We start from the raw sequence: 26,917 nt of genomic DNA, 5'->3' as shown, positions 1-26,917 counted from the left end.
TGGGGAAGGGCAAAAAATACATACTGTATAAGTATAATATAATATTACTCTGTTAAAAAAAAAAGACAAATTCAGAAGCATTAGAAGAATTATGTGAACTGATACAAAATAAACAGAACCAGGAAATCAGTATGTACATTGACTATTGTAAATGGAAAGAACAAAAAACAAAATCAGGAGCTGTGTATTTACAATAACCAAGCTTTCCCCAGAGAAGAGCTGAAAAAAATGTGTCTCCTCTCTTTTTAAAGGTAGAGGACTATGGCTGTAGCATTACAGTTAGATGTGGTTGATACATTGGTTGGTTTTATTGAGCTGTTTTTCCCCATCTTTCTTTTTTATTCTCTATTACAAAGAATTAATAAATAAGGGAAGGTGAATGTATGTATTTATATATAAACATGATTTTAAAATGTGTCAAAAAAATTTTTAAAACGCTCTTATCTCTGAAGATTATTGTTAATTTATATAAAGCAATTTATAAACCTTAAAGTACTATGCAAATTTTAGCTTATTAATTTTTATTATTGTTCACACCCAGATTTATTATGAACTCCAAATTTTCTTCAGTGAGAATTGCTTTGAGTGACCTTCTATTCCTTTCATCTCCTCCCCAAAAGACTACTTTTGATAAATGGCAATACAGATTCATTATTCCTATCTTCTGCTTAATATCAAGGGACTCTCCTGATATGTTTTTGTAAAGACTGTTGTAGCACAAGTCCTCCTAAAGGTTAATAGCATCACTATTTGGATTCCCTAAATAGTTACTTATCACTTAATAAATTATGAACTAATAAGGTGTACTTGGTTTAACCATCTTACTGTGAACTAGTAGACATGGCTTTTGTATTTTAGATGTTGCTTTTATATGCCCATAGAGATAGGGAAGGGAGAGGATAATCGCTGATAACTAGTTTTAAATCAATTTTATTTTCTTAGAAAAATTCTATATTCTCTTCAGTCAATTTTTGTGCTTTCTTTTCCAAGCTGTTGAGCCTTTTTTCATAATTCATACCTTTTTTTGGGGGGGGGCAGTTGGGGTTAAGTGACTTGCCCAGGGTCACACAGCTAATAAGTGTCAGGTATTTGGTTTGAGGCTGGATTTGAACTCAGGTCCTCCTGACTTCAGGGCCGGTGCTCTATCCACTGCGCCACCTAGCTACCCCCATAAGTTTCATTTCTTTTCCCAGTTTTTCTTCTGTCTCTCTTACTTGATTTTTAAAATCCTTTTTGAGCTCTTCCAGGAAGACCTTTTGGTCTTGAGACCAGTTCATATTCCCCTTTGAGGCTGCACATGTAGACATTTCGACATCGTTGTCCTCTTCTAAGTTTGTTTTTTGATCTTTTCTTTTGCAAGAGTAGCTTTCTATGGTCGCGGCTTTTTTTTGTTCATTTTTAAAAGTTGAGTCCTGCTGCTGGGTTACAGGGGGCACTGTCCCAAGCTTCTTGTACTGGTTTTCTGCACTGGGGCCGGTGGCTTGCCCACCGCCCTCGGGTGGCCCGGCTTACTGGTGCTTGTTGTGCCCTGGGTTCTGGGGCTTTTAGTTTCCCTGCTGTGCTGGGGCTGGAGGCCTCACAGGTGGTGTTTTGTGCCATTGGCCTACTGAACCAGGACTGTGGAGCCTATGTTGCTGATCTGTGCTGGGGCTGAGCTTGCCCAGACACTGTCTGTTCTGGGCTCTATTCCTCTTTTACCCAAGTCAGACAGATCCTTCCTAATGTCCTTCTGTGTTATCTTCGGCTGGAAAATTGTTTCACTCTGTCTTTTTGTGGATTCTGTCACTCCAGAATTCTTGATTTAACATTGTTTCAGAGGGAAACTGGGGAGAGCTCAGGCAACTTCCTGGCTTCTTTCTGCCATCTTCGACAGCATCTCTTAATCATAGGTGTTAGAAAGCCAGAAGAAAAACTTTGTATTCTTAAATAAAAATATTATATAGGCTTTTTTGCTCCATTTGATTTCTCAGGCACTTTTTATTTTCAGCCTAGTGCATCTCTTTATTCTACTGCTCCAGTGAATCTATGATCTCATCAACATGGGTATTTTGTGCAGCAGTGCTGACGTCAAACAATATATACATGCCCATCCTGTATAACTGCTGCCCTGCCCTCTCATAAGTTCACCTTTGGAGGACTCCTTGACATACTGGAATCTTTTTTTGAGTTCTCCTGGCATTGTATAAATACCAATGGACCTATCCATTGATTGTTCCTTGCTTTTCATGTGACCACACTAACTTCTTTCTTTTTCAATTATACATTTTTCTGTCATCCTTCAAACCACCTCTGCATGATTCCTCGTTTGTAATGTGTTGTAGCCTGCTTACACCCATGATGCACCTCTGTATTACCCTTTGTAAGATCTTCAATTTCTATCATAAACTATGGCATTCCATGACTTACATTCATACAGCAGTTCTGGAATAATACAAGTGTTAAAAAGATGGGCCTCTGTTATTGGAAGAAGCTTAGGAACATAAATACCTTGATAATTTCCCGAAGGGTATCCAGCCTGCTTTCCTTTCCATGTTCAATTTTGGTCTCTGTTTATTGTCTGTGTGCATTGAATCTCCCAAATATGTATACTAATTGATAAACTATATAGGTTGTCCAATCAACTGCATATGTCAGTCTAGAGAATAGGATTCTTGACCCTTTTTTTTTCCAGTATAGATCTTTTTTTATTTTTTTTATTTTTAAAAAGTGAGGCAGTTGAGGTTAAGTGAGTTGCCCAGAGTCCCACAGCTAGTGAGTGTTAGTTATGTTTCTGAGGCCTGATTTGAACTCAGGTACTCCTGACTTCAGGGCTGGTCCTCTATCCACTGCGCCACCTAGCTGCCTCCAGTATAGATTTTTAAACAAAAAACTCTTTCCAGTGATTATAGTCCTCAGTTAGGGGCCTCTGTAATGTTCTGTGGCTCAGTGAAATCAGGAAGAGGTCATTCACAAACAAGAGCATCTGGAGAACCTCTCTATAGAGAATCACTCTTTAATTTGAACTCAACCCTGGACCTGTTCTATGTCAGTGGTGGCAAGCATATATATACCTTTTTTGTTCCTCACTTCACGATAAGTAGACCTTTAATAAAGTAATCAGTGTTGTTATATCTTTCAAGAAATGTTTTATGATACTGATAAGAGCATTGAAGACAACTTGTGGAATTAGAACTAGCTTCTAAGGCAGTTTTCTGCTACTAAATGAAATCATTTTTTGCAGTCAACAAACCATGCACATATTGAGATCTTGTATTCTCTTTATATCTTTGTTCTTTGTATGATTCAAAAGAGGTGGGCTTCTGCTTGAGACAACCTGTCTTTTTCCCTTCTCATACACTCACTTTGTGTGTAGATTATTCTCATTAAAATTTTGATAAGGTGGGCTAAGGAGCAAATTGGTAGCTATCAGTACTTTCATTATTGCCCTTTTTGGGGGCAATAATTAGGTCAAAGATTTGTTCTACCCCTTTGGTATCTTCTTTTTCATGTATTTTGGGAATTAATTCCTAATTATCTTCAAAATTGTTTTGCTTTCAACATATACCTCCTGTATATGTGTGCTAGGTCTAGTTCAGCTGCTTTTTCTCCCCCAGCAGCATATCTGGAGCTATAATGTTGTAGTCCAAATGAAATGATTTCACTATCCATGATGATTTAAAAAAAGTTTGTTATAAAAATCTTTATAGATCTTTTCTATTTTTTTTTCCTGGTCTGTATCCAGTTTTGTCTTAAATCGCTTTAGGATAACTTTTCTTAGTTGAGTCTCGACCCAAGCTTTCTTTAAAAAAAAAAAAAGTTATTTATATCTTTTGTTTTTATACCATTCATTTCCAGTTATTACTTCACCTACCACCAAGTAAGTTCTCACTTGTAACAAAAACAGAGTAGTTATGCAAACTTAACTTTGCCAGTATATTCTTCATCATTAGTCCCCCAGATCTGTGCCATAAGAAGGAGGTGCTTCTTCATCTCTCCAAAGCCAAGATTGGTCATTATAGTTATTCAGCATGCAGTTTTATACATGATTGTATTCCTATATATTGTTCTCTTGCTTCTGCTTATTTCATTCCATTTCAGTTTGTAAAGTCTTTCAACATTTCTCTACATTACTAATATCTTTTATTTCACGTTGGAACATTCATTATTTTCATGTATTAAAATTTATTTGGCCATTCCCCAATTGAAGAGCACCTACTTTGTTTCTAGTTTTTTTATATTTTTTAGTGATGACATGCTTGTTGACAATTTGTAATTCTTTTGAAAACCATTTGTCACCTTTGCTTATTTTTTTGGGAAATGGCCATTATTTCCCTATGTATCCCATCGGATATCTGACTTTTATTAGAAACAAGATGCAAATAATTTTTTTCCCAATTAACAATTTCTTCTCTTAACTATTTAGTCAAAAGGTTTTACTTATTTTTTTTACATATATAATTTTGGTTCTGGTAGTGCTTTATCTTCTTTATTGCTACTTTTCTCCCCACTATTTACCTTGAGAGCTTTGGCCAAACTTTCATTAAACATGTTTTTCCTCCATTGCTCTTGCTTTTTTATGGAATAATATGCTCATAACCTACCTTCTTTCTGTTTTTAAAGAAGGAAGTAAATTTGTTTAGAATTGAAATTTGTTAGGTAATACTGCTAAAATTGTCATCAGAATTAGGTTATTGAGTTAATCTCTGGCATAACTTTGGAAGTGGACTGTGGGTGAAAACTTTAAAATTCATGCCTTTTAGATTTTAAGCCCTGATTTTTTTTTTCACTGAATATAACACAATATACTAAAAAATCAAAAATCAAATCAAAATCCCTGAAATTTTACTATTTAGACAAGAGACCAATAATACGATTTAATTGTAACAAAGATATCCCACTGGAAGGTCTGAAAAATATAGACAGGGCATAGGAGGGAAAAAAAATCAGAAAGGAGAATAAAAGGCAAAGGTTGTAGATAAAATGGAAAGTAGAGAGAACGTAGCTAAAGAGAAAGAGAAAAGGCTCTAGGATCCTGAAATGTTTTCATGTACATATTTACTTCATCTAGGTCAACAAGGTAATGAATTTTCTTATAATTACACCAACCTCTACAAAACTGAAGTCATTGGTGTTATCTTTTAGCATTGTAAGCTTTATTTGATGCTTATGTTTTGTTTTAATATCAAACCATAAAAATAAGACATTTCAGAGCTGTTTTATTGAGATCTTTTTTGTGTGATGGAAGCAATGAAAGAAAATAAGTTTTACAAATTCTGTTTCTGTATAGTGTATACGTAACTTTAAAGAACTGTTTTAATAAGTTTCATATTAAATTCAGAAACGTAAATTTATACACACTTTGGTTCATATGTTAACTTTTATTTGTGGCTATTTTGTTTATTCCACATTTACTTGACCACCTTTATTTTTTTTTCTTTAATATCCTTTACAAGCCCTCTTCTATGGACAGAGGCATTACCCTGAATAAGTCCCAATTAGAAATTGTTTAACATAAAGCACAATCTTAAATATTAGGCCTGATAATTACTTTCCTACAATTGCTATTTTGGGTCCTTTCTTACTAGCCTGAGGAAATGACAAGATTGAGAAGCATGAACAGACAACTCCAGATAAATGTTGACTGTACACTGAAAGAAGTTGACCTCCTTCAATCTAGAGGTATAGACTTAATTGTTTGGTTAAAACATAAGTTATAGTGTGGTATTTTAAGATGCTTAGATAATAAAATGTTGATTAGAGAATTGTAAGGAGAAAAGCTTGTCCAGCATAAAGCTAAATTTTTGGTAAATAACTGAATTTTTAAAGATCATTGACCAAATTTTTTTTTCCCTAGAAACTAATTATTGGTGCCTTAATAGTGATTTCATTCTCAAATTCTTACCTTGCAAATTCTGCATTAAATATAGAATTCTGCATTAAAAATAGATTCTTCATTTATCACAGATTTATAGGACTTAGAGTTAGGAGGACCTTTAGAGGTCTTCCATCATTGTTCTTGCAAACACTCATTGACTGTGAAAACCTAAGAAAGTTTTTTATGTTTAGTATGAGTTTCACAGGAATTCAGCTTCTAAATAAGTGTGTTTTTCTTTAAAAATCATTGCTTAAAATGTAGACACAAGTCAATATTCATATTTAGTACTTTATACCATTTTTATATGTTGATACATTTGTGACAGGAAGCTCAAGCTTGCAGTATTAAAATTTTTTAAATTTTATTGCAGAGCATAATGTTTAAGTATGCAGTTAAGCATCCCATGCATTCTAGACAAAAAACAGAAGTAACATTTGAAAAGAATTCAGAATTGTAGTGAGTCAACAATAGAGGTAGAAACAAATTTGGTGGTGGCAATCGAGCACCCTGATCAAATATACCTGAAGAAACAATGTGGGAATCAGTTAATACCCACTAGTCTGAAGCATCAAGAGAGTCTTAGACATTCTGTGAATTGTATATTGCAAGATTTTATGTAGAAAATGGCACCAACTGGTTTTTTTGGGGGGGGGAGGAGACGAGGTAAAGATCTGCATGAGCAAAAGAATAAAAGATTACTGAAATATCTGGTTAGTCTTTACTACAGATTTATTAGCAGGAGAGCTACAAATGAGAGTACTAGCTTTAACTTAAGTAATTGAAATAGCACATATAAAATATTTAAAGCACAAAAACTGTAGTGAGCAAAACATGTAATTTTTATCTTAGAATCTCCGTGATGGAAGAGACCTAAGAGGTCATCTAGTCTAATCCATACCAATTATGAATTCCCTCTACAATGTCCCCACTTAGCAGTTATCCAGCCTCTGCTTTAAGACTTCCAACATTGGGGAATTCATTGCCTCCTTGGACAGTCCATTCTCCTCTTGGATAGCTCTGATTTTTAACAAAGTTTTCCCTTGTTTGAAGAAGTCTGAAGTTTGCCTCTGCAATTTCCATCCATTTCTTCTAGTTCCACCCTCTGGGTTCAAACAAAACTAGTCTTAATTCTACTTTCATATGACAACCCTATGGATATTTGAAGACATATCTCATGTTCTTTCTAAGTCTTCTTTTATCTAAACTAAATATTACTAATCCCTTGACATGATCTGCATGTGGCATAGTTTTCATTCCCTTGGTCATCGTAGACATTCTCCTCTGGATGAGCTTCATACTTGTCTGAGTCCTTCCTAAAATGGAACCCACAGAGTTGGCATAACATTCCAGATATCTCATCAAGGCAGGATATCACCTCCTTGGTTCCAGGAATTGCGCTTCCATTAATGCTGCCTGTGATCACATTAGGTTTTTTGGCTGCTATATCACATTTGATACATATTTAGTATGTGAAAATTTCCAGGTCTTTTTTCACATATATGGAAATAAACATGCTATTGAGCTGTATCAGAGGCAGTATGGCACAGTAGAAAGCATGCTGGACTTGGAGTCAAGAGAACTGGTTGTGAATTCTGCCTTAAATACTTAAATCTATGTGAGCTTGGGCAAGTCACTCAACCTTTCAGAACCCGTTTCATCATTTGTAAAACAAGGATGATAATATTTGCACTAGCTATCTCATGGAGTAGTTTCAAGGAGAACACTTTGGAAACCTTAAAGTGTATATAAATGTGAGGAGTATTTGTCTCCACTTTCCTGTACTTATGTAGTTCAGTTTTCAATAGAAACACTTTTATCTCCTATTGAATCTTATCTTTGATTTGGTCTGATTTCAACCTATTAAGATCTTTTTGGTCTCAGTTCTGTTATCCAACTGGTTATCCTTCCTGACTTAATGTAATCTTCAAATCTGGTAATCATGCCATTTATACCTTTATCTAACTTATTGATAAAAATGCTGACTAGAAGAGTGCTACAGCTTAGGTCAGTTTATTTTATCATTTTAAAATACCTTAATGAGCAGTCCTAAGAAATTACTTTTGGAAGATCTTCTTACAATGTAATTTGATGCACATAGATATTTGTAAGAGAACACAGGTAGAAGCCCATGTAACGTTTATATTTGCCATTGGAATTTTAATAATATTCTATCCCTTAGGTACATTCTTTGCACCCATTATAGTGGTACTTTAGTATTAGTACTAAATACTAAACTTAGTACGTTAGTATTTAAATTCCCCATAGATAGGGTCCGAGATTTTTTTATTCTATGTAATAAGATTCCAATGTATAATTTAATGCTATAAAAATAACTCTTCCATTATGGGGGAAATTAGAATAGATAATCTTTAAGGTACCTTCCTGATCTTAAGATTCAGTGGTTTGCTGAAAAGCCATACTAGTTAACAACAACAAAATCCTAGAATAAATGCTTTGTTGGAAGAAAGGATTCAGTATATGAACAAAAGACACTCTATAAAAATCTATTTAGAAAAGTAACTAAAGTGGCATGTGTTGTTAGATCTGTGTGCTCATGTGGATGAGAAACATGGCGCTAGGTTTCTTTAAGTAGAGTAGAACATAGGAATAATTCACCTAGTAGATCAAAAAAACCTGTCATGGAATAGTTACAATGGGAAGTTATAGCTATATACTATAGATAAAAGAAAATTAGTAAATGGAGTAATTTTTAACAAGTGTAGAAATTCTCAGAGATACTGGTATCAAGATTTTTTTCCCCTAGGGATTGACCCATTATATTTATTCTGCAATTGTTTCTGTGTTCCATCTGTCCATTGGTTGAATTCATTGATAGGCTCTGTATGTAACATATTTAAGACTATCAAGCTTATTCTGTTTCAAATTCATGTGAGTACTTAAAGATCATTACATGTAAAAATGGTATATAACTTGTTAGAAATTATATGCATAGGCATCTATCTTCCGTCTGACTATTTCATTTTGCTTTACTTTTCTTAAGGATCCAGTAAGAAAGACAGCTATCATCACTGTATGGGCTAGTTGCCCTTTCTGTGTTTTTTTGTTACCTAATAAATTTGTTTATGCCTACCCAAGAAAACTAGTGTAAAAGTTTTAGAACTGTTATTTTAGAGAATTTAATGAAAAAATACTGGAATGAATTTAAAGTGAAGGCTTTCTTTTATTGTGTATTTTCCTCGCATGAGGACATGACATTGAAGTTGTAAAGAAAAAGAGCAGGAGTTGAGTTCAGTAGTGCGAGTTGAGGAAATCCCTCTCTTAATTTCTGTCATCTCTTTTCATTTATTTCAATTTCAGGAAAATAAGCTTAATTCCTTAATTTTCTTGATAGGCAACATTACAGTTTTAGGAAAATAAACCTAAATTACTGTTTTATTTTTTCTTGTAGGCAATTTTGATCCAAAAGCCATGAATAATTTTTATGACAATATACAACCTGGTCCAGTTGTGCCACCAAAGCCATCAAAAAAAGGTGAGTTATCAGATGTCAGTGATACCATCAAAGTACCTTTGGAATATACATATCTTGACTCAATTCAGCAGACATTTATTGTGCTCTTACTATGTGTAAATCCTTGCTGGTCATTAGGAATAATGTGGATAAAATCAATCATCAAACATTTATTCAAACAAAACAGTCCTGTCCTTAAGGAGCATACAAATATCTAAATATGGGATAACTTGAAGAGGGCAACAGTACTAGCAGGTGGTAGGATCAGAATTAACTTTTAGGAGGGAGTGGCACGTGGCACTTAAGCTGGTAAGAATTCTGAGAGGTTGAAATGAGGGGAATGTATTTGGGAAAGCCTAAGTCAATGCACAGAGTTGGGTGATGAAATGTTGCTTTTTGGAAACAGTCAAGTTTGCCTGGAGTGCAGAATTTATAAAGGAGAGTAATATGAACTAAAATTGGAAAGGCTTGTTGGAGTCAGTTTGTAAAGAGGCAGGCTGATGAATTGTATTTCAAAAGTCATAGGGAAGTGATGAAATTTTTGAGCAGGGCGATAACATGTTCTTATTTGATCCTTACGTAGCTTAGGCCTTGGTGTCAATGGGAAGGATAGATTGGAAAAGAGAAAAACTGAAAACAGAAAGACTTTTACAGACAAGCAATGAGGGTATGAACTGCAGTGGTGGCTATGTGAATTGAAGGAAAGGAAACAAGTGAAAGACACTAGGTTAAATTTATTTTTAAAAATTGTCAACTGATGTGAGGGGTAAAGGGAGATAAAGGAAAGAGATGTGATAAGAGTTATTCTGAGGTTGAAAACCTAGGTAATTGGGGGAAATAGTGATTCTATTTTGGACAATTTGAATTCAAGGTGCTGATGTAATATTCTGGAGGATATAGTCAGTAGTTAAATTGATAAATAAGAGCTTTATTTGATTAAAGATTATAATTTTTTATAGTCTACTTAGAAAAACAGACATGGTGATATTGATACTAGCAATCATGCAGTGCTCTGGCATTTTTATTTTAAGAAAGTTGCTCAGATTAGTAATGCATTACTATTATTTATCTTCCTGAGTTCAAATCTGGACTCAGATACTCACTATCTGTGTGACCCTGGGCAAGTCACTTAACCCTGTTTTTCTCAGTTCCTCATCTATAAAATGAGTTGGAGAAGGAAATGGCAAACTACTCCACTATCTCTGACAAGAAAAACCCAAATGAAGTCATGAAGAGTTGGACCTGGCTGAAAAATGACTCAACAACAACTAATATTTTCAGAGATAAATTGTTTAATGGCGTAGTTTATAGAAAAAGTTCTGTATTATTCACTTTACATTTAAAATAGTCTGAATAAAATGAATTTTTACAGATTCAGAATTTTTACAGATTCAGAATTTTCAAAGATACGCTTGCGTTGTTTTTACAAAGATAGAAAATTAGATTTTTGAAGACAGATTAGAGTAGCCGAGATGTTTTGAGTTGGAGAAAAGAAGACGATGAGGTTATTTTAAGAGATTTTGTACTTGAAAAAGAATTGTAGGGTTTTTTTTCCCCCCAAATAAGATTCACTTCAATATGATGGATAAAGGTAAAAAAGAATCATGATTTCATGATGTTTAGTATGTACTAGAAAAAGTTCATCCATAGGACACTGTAGAGGAACCTTTTTCTCCTCTGTTTGGAAGATTTAAAAAATTTAAATTAAGGGCAGCTAGGTGGTGCAGTGGATAGAGCACTGGCCCTGAAGTCAAGAGGACCTGAGTTCAAATCCGGCCTCAGACCAAACACTTGACACTAGCTGTGTGACCCTGGGCAAGTCATTTAACCCCAATTGCCTTTAAAAAAAAAGAATATTTTAAAAAAAATTCAAATTAAATTAAAATTTTTGACATGATTTACTTATAATCTTGCCTGCAATCAGGAAATGAAATGGATGACTTCTTAGATTCCCTTTCACATATGGGTGATCCTTATTTTTTCAAGATAGAAAATTTAAACAAACTTTAAATATTTTTATGAAAGTTAATTTCTGATTTATAAATTATTTAAAATAATTTGTGTTAGTAACCATTGTAGTATTAGCAGCTAACACACTGAATATTTATAAACAACTATTATATTTTTCTCCATTAAATTTTCAGTTAGTACTAACATCTTACATAAATATAATCCTTGGAAATGTCTTGCATGTCATTTTAATTTCTTTCACTTTAAACCAATATTGAATTTAATATTTAGTATGAGGATTGTTCTGGGGATTATGTATTTCAGTGAGTTGTAGAATACCAGTCTGAAGTTGAAAATGGAAGGCACATGGTGGACAAGAGTAAACTGCAATATGTTATAAACAATAAGTTTTGTTTATGAAGCAGCATCAAGGGTGTCATCAAAGAAGTGTATAATCAAGAAAAAAAATGGTGGTGTAGTGGGAGAGAAATCAGTCAACAAGCATTTATTAAGTACATGTTATATGTTTGGTACTGTGCTGGAGATACAAATACAAGAAATGAAATAATCTCTATTCAAAAGGAGCTTCCATAACTGATAGCTTGTATGCTACTTTCGGATCCACGGAGTATCAGTAGAACTTGAGGAAGGCTCTCAGCAAGTTAGGGTGACTTTCTGTGAACAGCTTATGGGAATACATGAGTAAGAGTCCCAGAAGAAGGGCAGGTAAGGTTATGTTGCAGATAGCATCTTTGGAAGGAATACCACATTGTTGGAATCATAGATATTTTGGAGTATTAATGAGTATCACTTCTAAGCAATTCAAGCTATATTAGACATATTACATGTAATGATGGAATTGGTATTTTAATACTTCATGAGTCCTTTGAAGTATTGATTTCTGTTATCGGTGTTCCCTTTGGGTATTACAGTAATACATAGTAACTAATGATAATAATAATAATAGCAGCTAGTATTTATGTGGTTCTTTTGGGTTTACAAAGCATTTTACAAAGTGCTTTACAAATATCATCAGAAAAATCGAGATATATCGTAGGCAGTCTTCATCAGTTGCTTTAGTCACCACAGCTGAGTACCTAATGGCTTGAATTCTGGTGATAAGAGCCTACTCTGCTGGGAGAACAACCAGTAGCAGTTTGATGCTCTGCTTGCTTACTTGGTAGGACTTGCCAGAGTTCATAAGCCACAGGCATAGTCTTTGAGAACCCAGGGAGGGCTACCTCCAAATCACAATGAAACATCAGCATAGGACCTTAGTGAAGGAGTATTTTAGGAAAATGATCAATTAGGAAAGACATCAATCTTAAACAACTTTCTTTAATAGAAAGTATTCAGTTTTAGGTTAAAAATGGGCATAAAGTGGTTAAAGTATGACAGCTAATCACCTCCCAAATTTTCAAGCTATCAGAGCATGCCAGAAAACTGTTTACATAAATATGCTGTTTACATCATAGCATCTTTTTTTTTCTTCTTTTCTTTTTTGGGGGGGGGGTTGGCAATGGGGTTAAGTGACTTGCCCAAGGTAACACAGCTAGTAAGTGTTAAGTGTCTGAGGTCAAATTTGAACTCAGGTCCTCCTGACTCCAGGGCTGATGCTGTATCCCCTGCACCACCTAGCTGTCCCCAACAGCATAGTATCTTTAAATATACTCGTTGGTTAATGTTACCATGGATGGACTTTGTGCTTCATATATAATTAAAATAGGCTCCTAATTTCTAAAAATGATAAAAAAGAAGAATCTTGGTGGTTGTATTCTAGTCACCAGATCTCGCACAAAGTAGTGTGTAGTTTTAAGTCACAATTCAGGGAGCATTTTATTATGAGATACTTAATCTTTGAATTTACCTATGCAAGTATGACCTGGAAAGAATGTCAGGTGAGTTTGGGTTTATTGATATTCTGTGGGGAAACCTGTTAAGAAGGGCCTTATTTTTAAAAATGCATTGAGGCAATGGTGTAATAAGAATTATGGTTTAGAATAACATGCAGGCATGTAAATTTACCTTTCCATAATATCAACTCTTGATTATTTAGAGGTAGGTTATCCAATTTGGATGTTATCTAGTCTTGTTTTATTCCTTTTTCCTATTTTGGTCATTTTACTACCCATTAGCATCTTAATAGCTACAATCATAGCTAACGTTTATGTAGTGCCTACAATGTGCCAGGCAAATGCTGAGTGCATATAAATATTATCTCATTTGAGTCTCGCAACAGCCCTGAAGTTTGGTGCTATTATTATCATCTCAGTTTTACAGATGAAGAAGCTGAGGCCAACAGAGGTTAAGTAAGTTACTCAAGATCACACAGCTAGTGTCTGAGGCCAGATTAGAACTGAGGTCTTCCTGACTCTTGTCTACTGTGCCACCAGCTGCCTCTGATCTTATGTCGTGGGATAGAACAAAGAAAGAAGACAAAGCTGAAATCATTCAGTTTTTTACTTGTTAGGAGCTCTAGTAAAAGCCTTGAGAAAGAAAATGGGGAGAAGTTAAAGAAGTTTTTTTCCCTCTCTATTCAGAGTTGTTTTCAAAATTCTTCTTTCCTTGAATTAGCTTTGAACAATTAACTTTATTCTCCTGCATTGAATTTGTAACAGCAAATTCTCTCCATGCACCCTCCCGCCTCCTAGCAAATCAGCTGCCATTGGAAGGGGTTTATTGTTGTACTTCCCTGTATTGTCACTCACTATCCCTTAGGAACAAAGTGTCTTTCCAGAGGCATCAGTCTCCTGTGAGCATCTCTCATCCATTAGAATATAAGCACTACGAGAGACTCTTGTTGTTTTTGTATGTGTGTTCCTGGTGTTTCGCACAGTGCTTGGCTGGCATATAATAAACACTTAGTAAATGATTTTTTTATTCATTCTCAGTGTAGAGATCCTTCAGAACTTGGTAGGGATTGAATTCAGGAGATACATTGAAAGAATAAACAATGCATCGTAACAGATTATATTTAGGGAGTAAAAGACATAATTTAAATAGTGCTCCAAGGTTTCTAGGCTGAGAACTGTGTTTAATGGTGTTTTTAACAGTAGCAGGAAAGTTGAAAGGGGAGAACCTTTTGCTAAGGAAAGGTTTGATAACTTTGGATATGTAGAGTTTGAGGAGACAGTAACATGCCCATGTAAAGGTATTTATAAGCATTTAGGAATAAAAGATTGCAGCCCAGATGTGGATAAGAGGCTTTGGAATCCTGCACCTGAGAATGGTTTAAGCTCTTGGATTGACAGGCCCTCCAAAGGAGACAGTGTTGGGATGAAAGTCAGAACGACCATATTTTGGAGGGGAAAAAGTACCTGAAAAGGAAGAATTAGAAAAGAATTAAAGAGTGAGGAGAGTAAAGCTCCACTAGAATAAAGAGAAATGAAACTTAAGCAGAGGGGAGTGTTATCAGCAATATACCACAGAGGCTCCAGTGTAAAATATGGACTGAAAAATCCTTAGATTTGGTAAAAGAAAATTCATTGGTAGTCTTCAAGAGAACCGTTTCAAACAGGGTAGTGGGAGGAGAAGCTAGATGGGGATGGGGAGAGATCGGGGGACCCAGATAAAGAAGAGAGGAGGAAATAAAGCCATGTTCTAGACCATGACCTAGATTAAAGGAGGTAACATAGCCAGTGCTTTCTAAAGCTTAAAACATTGACATACTAGTTGTTGTTTTTAATTTACCTTTGTTGGTGAAACAGTCCAGGAAGCTCAGGACATAAAGTGGACAAGGACTGTTCCTCCAACCTGTCTCACTGATACAGTGATTTGCTTCTGTTAAACCTTTTGTAAGCAGCAATTGCCATTGTACCTTCTGGTGGTGCTGCCTATGGCACAAGAATATAATAAAGTCGTTACAATTATAGCTATAATAAATTCATTATAATTATGGATTATGGTTTTATCATGTTATTCAGTGTTTGGAATCTACTATTTGTACCATAGTCTTACCCTAACTCTTGATTATGGTCCTTTAAAGACTTTTAAAAAAAAATTAATCATGTGCATGTTCTCTTAGATGATGCTTTAAATATCAATTGAAATAAGTAGTAGGAGTTCACAGTCAAGATCTCTGTCACTGGAAGAGTTCAGCAATAGCTGAAGGACTCTATCAGGAGATGTTCTATGGGGATTTATATATCCAGTGGAAGTTGGATGGATCATCTCTCTGGTCCCTTCTATCACTAGTGATCCCACTCATTTTCTTCATATATGTAATATATGCCAAAGTCTCATCATCACTAAGAACAGTCTTCATTGCACCTCACCATCCCTCTTAAGCTGTCTCGTATGTATGTATGTATGTATGCATGCATACATGCACACATTTACATGTTCTTTTTCTCATCCAAACTTCTGTAAAAAACTATCTACATTCATTGCCAGTACTTCTTCCTGTCTTCAACATCATTCAACAAAAGCTGCTGTTTTCTTTTTTTTTTGTTTGTTTTTTTGCTTTTAGGCAATTGGGGTTAAGTGACTTGCCCAGGGTCACACAGCTAGTAAGTGTCAAGTGTATGGTCCGAGGTCGGATTAAAAACTGCTGTTTTCAGAGTTAGCAGTGAACTCAGTCACCAGATCTCATGGTCTTTTTGTAATCTTTATATCCTTTTTGACCTCTGTTACATACCATGTCTTTCTAGATGCTGTCTATTCCCGATTTTCATTATACTAACTACCTGTCTAACCTTCTCAGTTTCCCTTTTGGGCTTATTTATCCATCTCTCTCCCCCTGTTTTCAGCCTTCTTTCTTCTTTGTGCTCTCTTCCTTGGTGATGGCATTAGCTCCCATGTGTTTAATTATTGTCTCTATGCCAATGATACACAGATTTAGGGTAATCTAGGTTTTTTCCTTAAGTGCCAACTTTGCAGCACCAATTTCACATTGGACATTTCAGATTAGATAGCCTAGAGACACTCAGACTCATCGTGGTCAAAATTTTCCTTTTTCCCAAAATCCGTCCCTCTATTGAACTTTCCTATTTCTACTGAAGACACCACCCTCCTTTTAGTTTTTTAGGTTTATAACCTTGGCATTATCTTTAGCTATTCATTCTCTCTCACCCCACATATCCAATCAGTTACCAAATTTTCTTTCTACCTCCATAACATGTCACATCCAACCACTTTTCTTTATTCACAATAGCAACCATTTTAATTTTAAGTCCTTATGTATTTTCACTTGGATTATTACAATGGCTTCCTACGTGCTCTCTTACTCAAGTCTCTCCCTACTCCAGTCCAATCTTCCACATAGCTACCAGTGTGATTTTCCTTAAGCACAGATCTGATTGTGTCCTTCCCCTTATTCAGTAAATTCCAGTGGTTCTACATTGCCTTTAGGATCAAAAATTAACCCTTCCAGTTGACTTTTAAAGCCCTTCGCAACCTGGCCTTACCATGGCATAGTAGATAGTGTGCCGGACTTGGAGTCAGAAAGACATGGGTTCAAAATCCCATGCTTGTTAGCAAGTCACTTAAACTTTCATAGCCTCAATTTTTTTTTTTAATCTGCAAAGTGAAGGAGTTGCATTTAGTGACCTGTAAGGGCCCTTTCCAGCTTGAAACTATATGTTATTTCCTTTACACTCTCTACCCAGGCTGACCTTCCTGGTCTTCTTCATAAGCAACATTCCATCTCCCATCTCCCTGTATCTGCACTGTCAGCCCATGCTTATAATGTACTCCCACCTCACCTTCTTTGCCACCCTCCATAAGCCCTTGCCTGATCCCTTTAGCTGCTAGTGTCTGTCCCCTTTCACCCTGAAAATTGCATTTATGAATCTGTAAATATGTGTATCAAAATTTATATATACACACAGATAGGTTATTACATGTAAGCAACTTGAGGGAAGGAACTGTTTATTTTTGTTTTTGTACCCCCAGAACTTAACTGCAGTGCCTAAAACTTCTTAGGTGCTTAATAAATACTCAGGGACTGATGAATTGAAGTTCTTGGTGCAGTATTTCTTTTAGGTTGAGTAAAGGTCATTCTCATCAGATCTCTCAATTTAATATATACATATATTAACAATACATATGTAATCAACAGGCCTTTATTAAACACTTCTAGGTACAAGGTCCTAAGTGCTAGAGAAAAAATCCAATCCCTTTTCTCAGGGAGCTCATAGTCTAATTGATAATATATCCTATCTAAACAATCTTCATTAAAATCAGCTTTGCTTATAAAAGGAGTAATGTGTGGTGGTTTTTTTTTTTTCATCCACTATGTGTAGGTATTATCCAGCCTTTCCTGTAATCCTTTAGAAGGGATCGTCAGTTGAACATCATCTTTTTAACTCCAAGAATGTCATTTAGCAATAGTAACATTAATGTTTAAAGGGCAGCATCATATTTACCTCAGAATAATCTTAGTGCTTTGACATCCTCAAATGACCCTTTGGAATTCTTTAAGATAACATAGTTTGAAGGTTTTACTTTTCCATTGTTGCATAAAAAGTGCCAAAAGTATTTTATATTGACTTTGTCCTTTGAAGTTTGTTTGCTATATAACCAGAGCTTCAGACTTTCTAATTTACCCTGAGCAAGTACAATTTGGAGAAAAGAAATTCTAGTTTAAATCAGCATCTTCGTTTAAAAAAAAAAAAAACAAATAAAATTCTTATCATGCTAATAAATTGGTCAAGTAGCATTAAGTAGTTAGAGTTATTTGCTGTGTTTTTAACTATTTAAAATATGCTAGCTTAAAATCTTCATATTACTCTTGCCCAGAAACTTTCCTCTAAATTCCCATTGTACTATTCATAGACTATCATCACTAGTAAAAAACAAAAACAGTAGTATATAAATAGCTTTACAAATCCAAACTCAGCTTGGAAAAAAAAAACAGCTCGAACTCATTAACACTTCTGCATCAGGTTCTTTTGACATGTTTGGAAATTGTCCATCAGTAATATTATATGAAATGGTGTACGCAAGATCCACCGATCTTGAATAGCAGAGCTGTCAGCACACTGGATTTTGACAGTACATGGTATTATCTTACTAATTCATTGGTATGATTAGTAGTAAGTTATAATTGTCCAGGTAAAAAACAATTGTTTATTGTTTTAATAAACAGTTACCTAAGATTTGATTCTTATTGTTGGTAGCTTCTCTGGTTATTATTTCTGTTGTTTTCTGTTGAGTTCAGCAAATATTTATTTAGTGCCTCATATGTGCAAGTCGCATTGTATTAGGTGCTGGGGATAACAAGACAGAAATGGAGTAGTCCCTGCCATCAAAGACCTGGCATCCTACTGGATCAGTCAACTTAATTTTGGAATATACCTTCAGTTTCTTATTTTGTATCTTCTTTTCCCCCTGGCACTTGATAGTCATTCAACATATATTGAGTACCTACTCTAGGAAAGCAATCTGCTAGGTTCATTGAGGGATTACAAAGGCTTGGTTCCAGAGTTCAAGGCACAGTAAGGGGAAAATAAGACATATACATAAATAATTATAAATCAAGGCACAGTATTATGAACAGTCTTCATAGGAAACAAAGGAACAGAGTGCTATATAAGAATTCAGAAAAGAGTGAGCAGTCACATATGAAAAAATCATGGAGAGAGTGACATTTAACCTAGGCCTTGAAGATTGAATAAAATTCAAAACTGGAGTCAGTAGACACTAGGAGGTGGGCAAATACAAGGCATGTTTGGCAAACAGTGAATTTTCTGTTTTGGCCAGAGGGCAGCACATATGAAGGGGAGTTGTGGGAGATAGAGGTTGAGGATAAGTAATTTAGATCTTTGAATACTGTGATTTCTTCCTTTCCTTTACTCTGCATTCCCAAATCCTTTGAATTTCCCATGGTCTCCTCCTTTAATCCTGTTGTTTTGAAGAGATGCTCCTTTACAATAGTTTATTTTTTCTTTTTCTCCCCACTGTGGAAGGAGAGAGCAAAGGAGGTCAGATTGGGATGAGGTTCCTCCCCACTTCAAATGAGGAGAAAACAGAAGGAAGGCCAGAAAGAATCACAGATAAGCAGGAGAGTTACATATTGAATTTATTATATGCTTTAAAAGAGAGGCAAACTTAATATATTAGAAATTCATAATTTCATATACAATATTGTCTTATTATTCAGTATATATAAAATGCTTATTTTATTTGATGATGTTAAGTTGAGAATAAAAAATAAATAGGGAAAACATAAAGTGACCCTTTTCCTCTCCAAGGCCAAACCCTCTACTTGTGACTTTGACCCTATCACTGCTCATCTTTTCTGGTAGATTGTCCCCATAATTGTCCCATTTCTAACTTTTAATCTTTTCCCATTTATTGGTTCCTTCCCTGATCCCTGCAAACATACCCATGTATCCTCCATCCTTAAAAAACCACTTTCCCATACTGCCTCCACAAGCTTTCATCCTATCTCTCTCCTTTATTTCATAGCTATCTCAAAAATTTGTAGAAAAAGCTGTCTATAACTCATTGCCTTTACTTCCTCTCCTTTTAATCCTCACTCGCCCTAGGAATCTGGGTTCTGATTTCTTTACCCAGCTGACACTACTCTCTCCAAAATTATCAGTCATCTTTTAATAGCCACATCTAAAGACCTTTGCTTAGTCCTCATCCTTGACTTTTGAAGCATTTGATACTCCTGAGAATCTCTTAGATACTCTTCCCTCTTTAGGTTTTTGTGGTTCTTCTCTTGGTTTTCTTCCTCTGTGTCTGTCTTACCTTCTCATTGTTCTTTATTGGATCTTTATCCGTCTCTTGTTCACCAGCCATGGTTGTCTGTCATAGGCCCTCATCTCCAAAACTGTCATAGGCCCTGTACTCTTTTCCTGCTATATTGTCTCACTTAATGATCTTTTTTCACTATGATGGGTTCAGTTGTTATCTCTGTGCACATAACTTCCAGATCTATTTATCCATCCTTTGTCTACTCAGCTCCTGTTGCCGCTAAGATCATATATAAATGTAGTTTGACATTTAAACTGCTGAACAACTTGGCCCCTTCCTGTGTCTTTCTAGTCTTGCTCTCTTTTATGTACTCTATAGTTCAGTGTTAAATATTTTAATCTTTTTTCCAATTACATGTAAAAGTTTTTAACATTCATTTTTAAAAATTTTGAGTTTGAAATTCTCTTCCTTGCTTTCTCTATTCCCCCCCTCATCGAGAAGGCAAGCAATTTTGTATAAGGTACACATGTACAATCATGCAAAACACATTTCCATAGTCTTGTTGTGAAAGAAAACATAGGCAAAAAACACACAAGAAAAATAAAATTTTAAAAAATATGCTTTGATTAGCATTCAGATTCCATCAGTTCTTTATCTGAAGGTAGATAGCATTTTTCATCATAAGTCCTTTGGAATTGTCTTAGATCACTGTATTGCTGAGAAGAGCTAAGTCATTCACAGTTGATCATTGTACGTTATTGCTGTTACCATGTACAATGTTCTCCTGGTTCTGTTCACTTCACTTTGCATTAGTTCATGAAAGTCCAGGTTTTTGTGAAAACATTATTTCTTATAGCACAGTAGTATTCCATCACAATCTGATACCACAACTTGTTCAATCCATTTCCCAATTGATGGACATCCTCTCAGTTTCCAATTCTTTGCCACTACAGAAAGAACTGCTATAAATATTTTTGTACATGGAATTCTTTTCTTTTTCTTTTCTCTTTTTAAACCTCTAGTAAGGGTATTGCTGGGTCAAAGGGCATACATGGTTTTATAGCTCTCTGAGCCTAGTTCTAAATTGCTCTCCAGAATGGTTGGATCATTTCACACTCCACTAACACTGCATTAGTGTCCCAGATTTACCACATCCTTTCCAACATTTGTCGTTTTTCTTTTTTGTCATGTTTGCCAATTTGATAGGTGTCAGATGGTACCTCAGAGTTGTTTTAATTTGTATTTCTCTAATCAGTAGTGATTTGGAACATTTTTATTTGACTATAGATAGCTTTAATATCTTCATTTGAAACAGCCTGTTCATATCCTTTGACCATTTATCAATTCGGGAATGAATTGTCTTATAAATTTGACTCAGTTTTTTATATATTTAAGAAATGAAGCATTTATTATAGAAACTTGCTGTAAAATTCCTCCCTCCACCTCCCGTTTTCTGCTTTCCTTCTAATCTTGGCTTCATTGGTTTTGTTTGTGCAAAAACCTTTTAATTTAATGTAATCAAAATTATGCTTTTTATATCCAGAACACTCTGTCTCTTGCTTGGTCACAAATTCTTCCCTTCTCCATAGATCTGGCAGGTAAACCATTCTGTGCTTCCCTGATTTGCATATGGTATCATCTTTTATGTTTAAATCATGTATCTGTTTTACAGTTATCTTGGTATAGGATGCAAGATGTTAGTCTATACCTAGTTTCTGCCAAGCTGCTTTCCAGTTTTCCTAGCAGTTTTTGTCAAATAGTGAGTTCTTGTCCCAAAAGCTTGAATCTTTGGGTTTATCAAACACGAGATGACTGTAGTTGTTTACTACTGTGTTGTTGTTGTTGTTGTTCAGTCACTTTCTTAGTTTCTGACTCTCCGTGACCACATTTGGGGTTTTCTTAGCAGAGCTGCTGGAGTGTTTAGCCGTTTCCTTCTCCAGCTCATTTTACAGATGAGAAAACTGGGACAAATAGTGTTAAGTGATTTGCCCAGGGTCACATAGCTAAGGAAATGACTGAGGCCAGATTTGAAGTCAGGAAGATGAATCTTTCTGACTCCAGGCCTGGTACAATATCCATTGAGCCACCTAATTGCTCAGTGTGTATTGTGTTTCTGATCTATTCCACTGATCCACCACTCTATTTTTTAGCCCATACCAGATTGTTTTGATGATTACTGGTTTATGGTATAGTTTGAGATCTGGTGCAGCTAAGCCACCTTCCTTCACATTTTTTTCATTGATTCTCTTGATATTCTTGACATTTTGTTTTTCCAGATGAATTTTCTTATTTTTCTAGCTATATAAAATAATTTTTTGGTTTGATTGGTATGATACTGAATAAGTAAATTAGTTTAGGTGGATAAGTCTTAATATTATACTTTCTGATCTTCACAATATGATACTCCATCTCCTGTCTCTGCCTCACTGCTGGTTGTTCAACACTCCTGGAGTGCTCTCTCTCCTACCATCTGTCTTCCTTTAAGACTCTCTCAAGTACTATTTCCTGAATTGTAAAAGGTCTTTTTTGGTCCTCACAGTTGCTAATGCCTTCCTCTGTAAGAGTACCTTCCATCTTATTTGTATTTATCATTTCTGAATGTATCGTCTCCCCCATTAGAATGTAATCTCCTTGAGGTTAGGGACTTTTGTTTTGTCTTTGTATCTCTAACATTTAACCCAGTGCTTGGTGAGTAATAAGCACTTAGTAAATACTTGTTGATTGGTTAAATAAATAGAACTAACTTATACAAAAAAATTAGAGAGTAACTTAGTACTTGGTGATTGTTATAGAATTTAATCTTCTAGGTAATGCTCTGTTCTGTGGTTCTAATTTGTTTTGTGCAGAGACTTCAGATCCCTGTACAACAGAAAGAAAAGCCAGAAGAATCAGTGTGACCTCCAAAGTACAGTTGGACCCCCTTGATTCCCAGGCCACTACTGCTGATGGTGAGTATCTTTGTACAAATTATCACAATATAAAATTTCATGAAAATTATATCCCTAAGTTGAACTTTTTAAAATTCAGCCATTTAAAAGTATAATCTGTTTTGAAATACTACAGCTTTATGAAAGTAGAACTACTCTAGTTTTCCTTTAAATACATAGAGATATCTTTATATATGGATATTTTTTGTTTTCACTTTGGTTTGTGTTGAAACATTCATACTTTTTGCTTGTGCTTCTCCAGTGCCATAGCATGTCTGGCAGTTAACCTGGATTTCCCAAAGTTGCCCCAGTGGAATGTTAGCTGTGGCAGATTTTATGTCAAGGTGAAAGACTCAGAAGGCTGTAAGAAAACTCATTCCATAGGATATTTGGTTATCTCTTCTTACGTTGCTCATGAGGAAAATGAGCAAAAAGACCACTTTGAAGTAATTACAGCTAATTTGTTGCAGAGGATGAGCGATAGAGAAACTCTAGGACGAGTTCATCAAAATCCTCCAGAGCATTCGGGCACATACATTGTCGTTTGTTATGGTAGTATGGAAAGCTTTGGTTTAAAAATTGTTGGATAAGATGGCTCAGGGTTAAGAAACAAATGAAGCCAAAGGATGGCAAGCTACTTGGAAACTTCAGGAAGAAAGCTGGAGGGTACTGCACCCAGCAAGTGCCAAACAATGTCATTAAAAATGAAATTGGTGTATCCTGTTAGATAACAAATGACTGAATTTGTTTTTGAATCATATATCCATAGGCTTTTGGACAATTGGCTAGGTAGAAACAGCAGAGGGCAAAGTCAAGAACAAATCTAAGAAAGAGAAAGAGAGAAGAATCTTGAGAAGATTGGGGTAAGTTAGAGATTTCCTAGGGGCAGTTCTCTGATAATAATGCCAAAATAATAAAAATAAGAAGTCCCCAAAATGCAGATAACTCGGCAAAGACGGGAAGAGGGTAAGTGAAAGATTCTGAAAAAATAACACCACCAACTCAGTCGTCATTCCATCAGGTGCTCATACCACTTCCCACCTCTTTCCACACTGACAGTCCTGTAACTCTTAAAGCCACTTTAATTTTAGGCATTCAGTATTTTTTAGAGTTCATGCCTTATCAGAGTCTGAGTGTAACCCAGCATAAGATGAGTTGAGGCCCAAGAATCAAAACACCCCTTAATGTTTAAGAAAGAAATGGGAAAGCTGTGGAACTATAGGGAACCTTAGAGACAAGAGTGAAGGGGGGAGACGACCAGGAATACAGCAGTAATTAAAGTTAACTAATATAACAAAAGAGGGAATAGGAAGCCAGAAGAAGGAGTTAGGAAAATAGATAGGAGAGACCCAGGTTCTCAGATTATCTCTTGGCATCATTCTAAGGGATACTCTTGAGACACACTCACAACTTGCTTCAGTTGCTAACCTAGGGACTGAAGAAAGGTAATTTCAGAGAGGACAGTAGAGTCCAGAAGAATGAGACTAGTAAAGATGGAGATTAAGCCCAATTTTTGATAACTCCCTGAAGTAATGTACCAACTAGAGACTTTCCGCTTTGAGGAAAAGACCTCATCCATCTCCGTGGGGCTGAGAGAACAAGCTACAAGGGCAGGAGAAGTGGCACACAGATGTGAAGCTCACTGTAAGTGCCATTATTCCATGAACTCTAGTGGCTTTCAGTTGCCTTTAGGAGCAACTATTATTTCATTTTTGTCTTATCTTTTTTAAATTTATATCTTTGTGTAGGTTTTCTGGTGTGCATAATAATTGGCACAGTAACATATGTATAATTTATAAATGCTTTTTTACACATAGAGAGAGGGGCTCAAATTTGTTCATTTTTTACTGCTAAGGTTGTGCAATCAAAAATTTGGAGACCACTACCATGATAAAAATCTGCAATAAAAAAAAAATTGAGACACAGAATTCTGAACATGATCAGTTTGTTAGGAAGGCTAGCAATTGCCAGTAAATGGGATCCAAGGCTCCTCATTAACCGGGGATGCATATAATAGCTAGAGCAACTCTTTTCTACAGTTGAAAAGGTAGCAGGTTATATCAGGTACCAGAGATAGTCCAATGATGTAAATTAAACTCAGACTGTAATTGGTCTAACACAAAGATGGAGGGTAGGTTTACATTTGACTTGACTCAGAGGGTTGCCAGGACCCATGATGATGGAGAAAAAAACTTGGGTTTGACTGACATCCTCCTGAAAGTTTGGTGTTGGGCAAACATCCTATGACCAGGTTGACTTACATCCCTCCATGGTCATCAGAACTTCATAGATTTTGAATCTTTGTGGTCAGGCTGTGGCCCACAGGAATAGGAAAGTTAAACTCCTACAAAATCTACCACTAAAGCCAATCAATCAAGTCCAAATCTGATCCATAAGTAGTGATACCCAATCAGTAATAAATAATACAAAATAAAGTACGGTGTCAGTTTTCAGTTTTACAGTTTTAGAGTTTGGCATGCAGCTAGATGGGCAGCCTGTTTGATTAATCTGTAAATATATGTATCTTGGGCAGATGAGCAGAGCTGGGACCTGACTTGAATAGGAAGAAGAAAATGAATTGCTTTTCAGCTTTTTACTTCCAGTAATCTCAAGATGCTCCTTAAAAACAAAAACTGTTTTCTCAGTCATCTGTCAACAATCATTTGTTAAGTTCTTGCTATACAAATACAAAGAATAATACTATCGCTACTCTCAAGGAGCCTACATTCTAACAAGGAAGATACCAAGTCCCTATGTTAGTGTATATGGAATAAATACAAACAAATGCAAGGAAGTTAATGAAGATGGGGAGAAAGGGCGTTAGCAGTTGGTGATGTCAGGAAAGATAATGTAGAAGATGCTACTTGAACTGCATCTTAAAGGAAGAGAAGGGGTTCTGTTAGGTGGACGTAAAGAGGAAATATGTTCCAGACATAAGAAATGTTGGCTAATGCAAAGGCACAAAGACAGGAGATGAAGAGTGTTATAGCAGTAGAGGAGAAGGCTAATATGGCTGCATGTCAGAGTACAAGAGGGGCAGTCAGCTAGAATTTATCAAGTGTCTGAGATGTGCCTGGCACTGTGCTAAGATCTGATGATACAAAGGCAAAAAACGCCAACCCCTCTGTCAAGGAACTCGGAGTGTATAGGGGGAAACAACATGCAAATAACTACTTATAAACATAATATGTACAAGACAAGTTGTGGGTGATCTCAGATAGGAGACGCTAAGATTAACGAAGATTGATTGGGAAAGGCTTTTTACCTAAGGCAAGACTTTAAGACTTGAAGAAAACCAGGGAGGTTAGGAGGCAGAAATGAGGAGGGAAGAGCATTCCAGACATGGGGCACAGCAGATGAAAGTGCTTAGAATTGTGAGACAGAGCCATGTGCAAGGAACTTAAAGGAGGGGGGTGTCACTGAATTGAAGCATACACAGAAGGGAGTAAGGTATAAAAACTGGAAAGGAGGAAGGTGCCAGGTTGTGAAGGACTTTGAAAACCAAACAGGATTTTTATATTTGATCCCAGAGGTAATAGGGAGCCACTAGAGTTTATTGAATAGTGAAGTGATCAGACTTGTTTTTTAGGAAAATCACTTTGACAGCCGAGTGGAGGATGGACTAGACTGAGGGGAGTCTTGAGGTAGGGAGACTAACTAGAAGGCTATTTTGGTAGTCCAGGCATGAGCTAATGAGGGCCTGTACCAGGGTCATTTCATTGTCAGGAGGGAATGAACTCAGAAGGATAATTTTGGTATTTTCTGTTGCAGTTTGAGCTGGCTATCAGATTGGATCTTTCCAGGTGTCTGTGCCTTAGTAGAGACATTACAATCCAGGCTCTGGTCCTTGGCTGTGCAGGTTCTAGTTTTGCAGTTTACCTATGGATGATCAGGGGTGGGGAGGATAATCAAAGAAAGTTATATTTTATTGTAGTTGCTTCTTGCTGCCTAAATTTCATTAAAAAGCTGTGTCAAAAGCAGAGTGCCAAGGTTCCTACAAATGACTTATCCATTGTGTATTCATCTTTGTAAATTCAGTTTCCAACAATGCTGAGGTGTCACCTCATCCCC

The 26,917-nt window shown here is 35.8% G+C and overlaps 1 protein-coding gene across 2 annotated transcripts in view; it reads left to right on the top strand.

Moving 5' to 3' along the window:
- TAB3 (TGF-beta activated kinase 1 (MAP3K7) binding protein 3) overlaps window positions 1-26,917 on the top strand; it is a 62,194-nt gene that overhangs the window by 28,827 nt on the left and 6,450 nt on the right. The window contains exons 6-9 of one of the 2 annotated variants that reach the window (XM_027842050.1): window positions 5,565-5,658; window positions 9,264-9,347; window positions 22,766-22,867; window positions 23,616-24,362. In XM_027842050.1, coding sequence (XP_027697851.1) covers window positions 5,565-5,658; window positions 9,264-9,347; window positions 22,766-22,867; window positions 23,616-23,635 — 300 coding nt within the window. In that variant the 3' untranslated portion in view covers window positions 23,636-24,362. Of the gene's footprint in view, window positions 1-5,564; window positions 5,659-9,263; window positions 9,348-22,765; window positions 22,868-23,615; window positions 24,363-26,917 lie in introns of those variants that run through there. The other variant, XM_027842042.1, reaches the window with a different exon arrangement.

This window comes from Vombatus ursinus, unplaced genomic scaffold (assembly GCF_900497805.2).
Source record: "Vombatus ursinus unplaced genomic scaffold, bare-nosed wombat genome assembly UNPS02004827.1, whole genome shotgun sequence".
Taxonomy (NCBI): domain Eukaryota; kingdom Metazoa; phylum Chordata; class Mammalia; order Diprotodontia; family Vombatidae; genus Vombatus; species Vombatus ursinus.
This window is presented reverse-complemented; position numbering and strand designations above follow the sequence as displayed.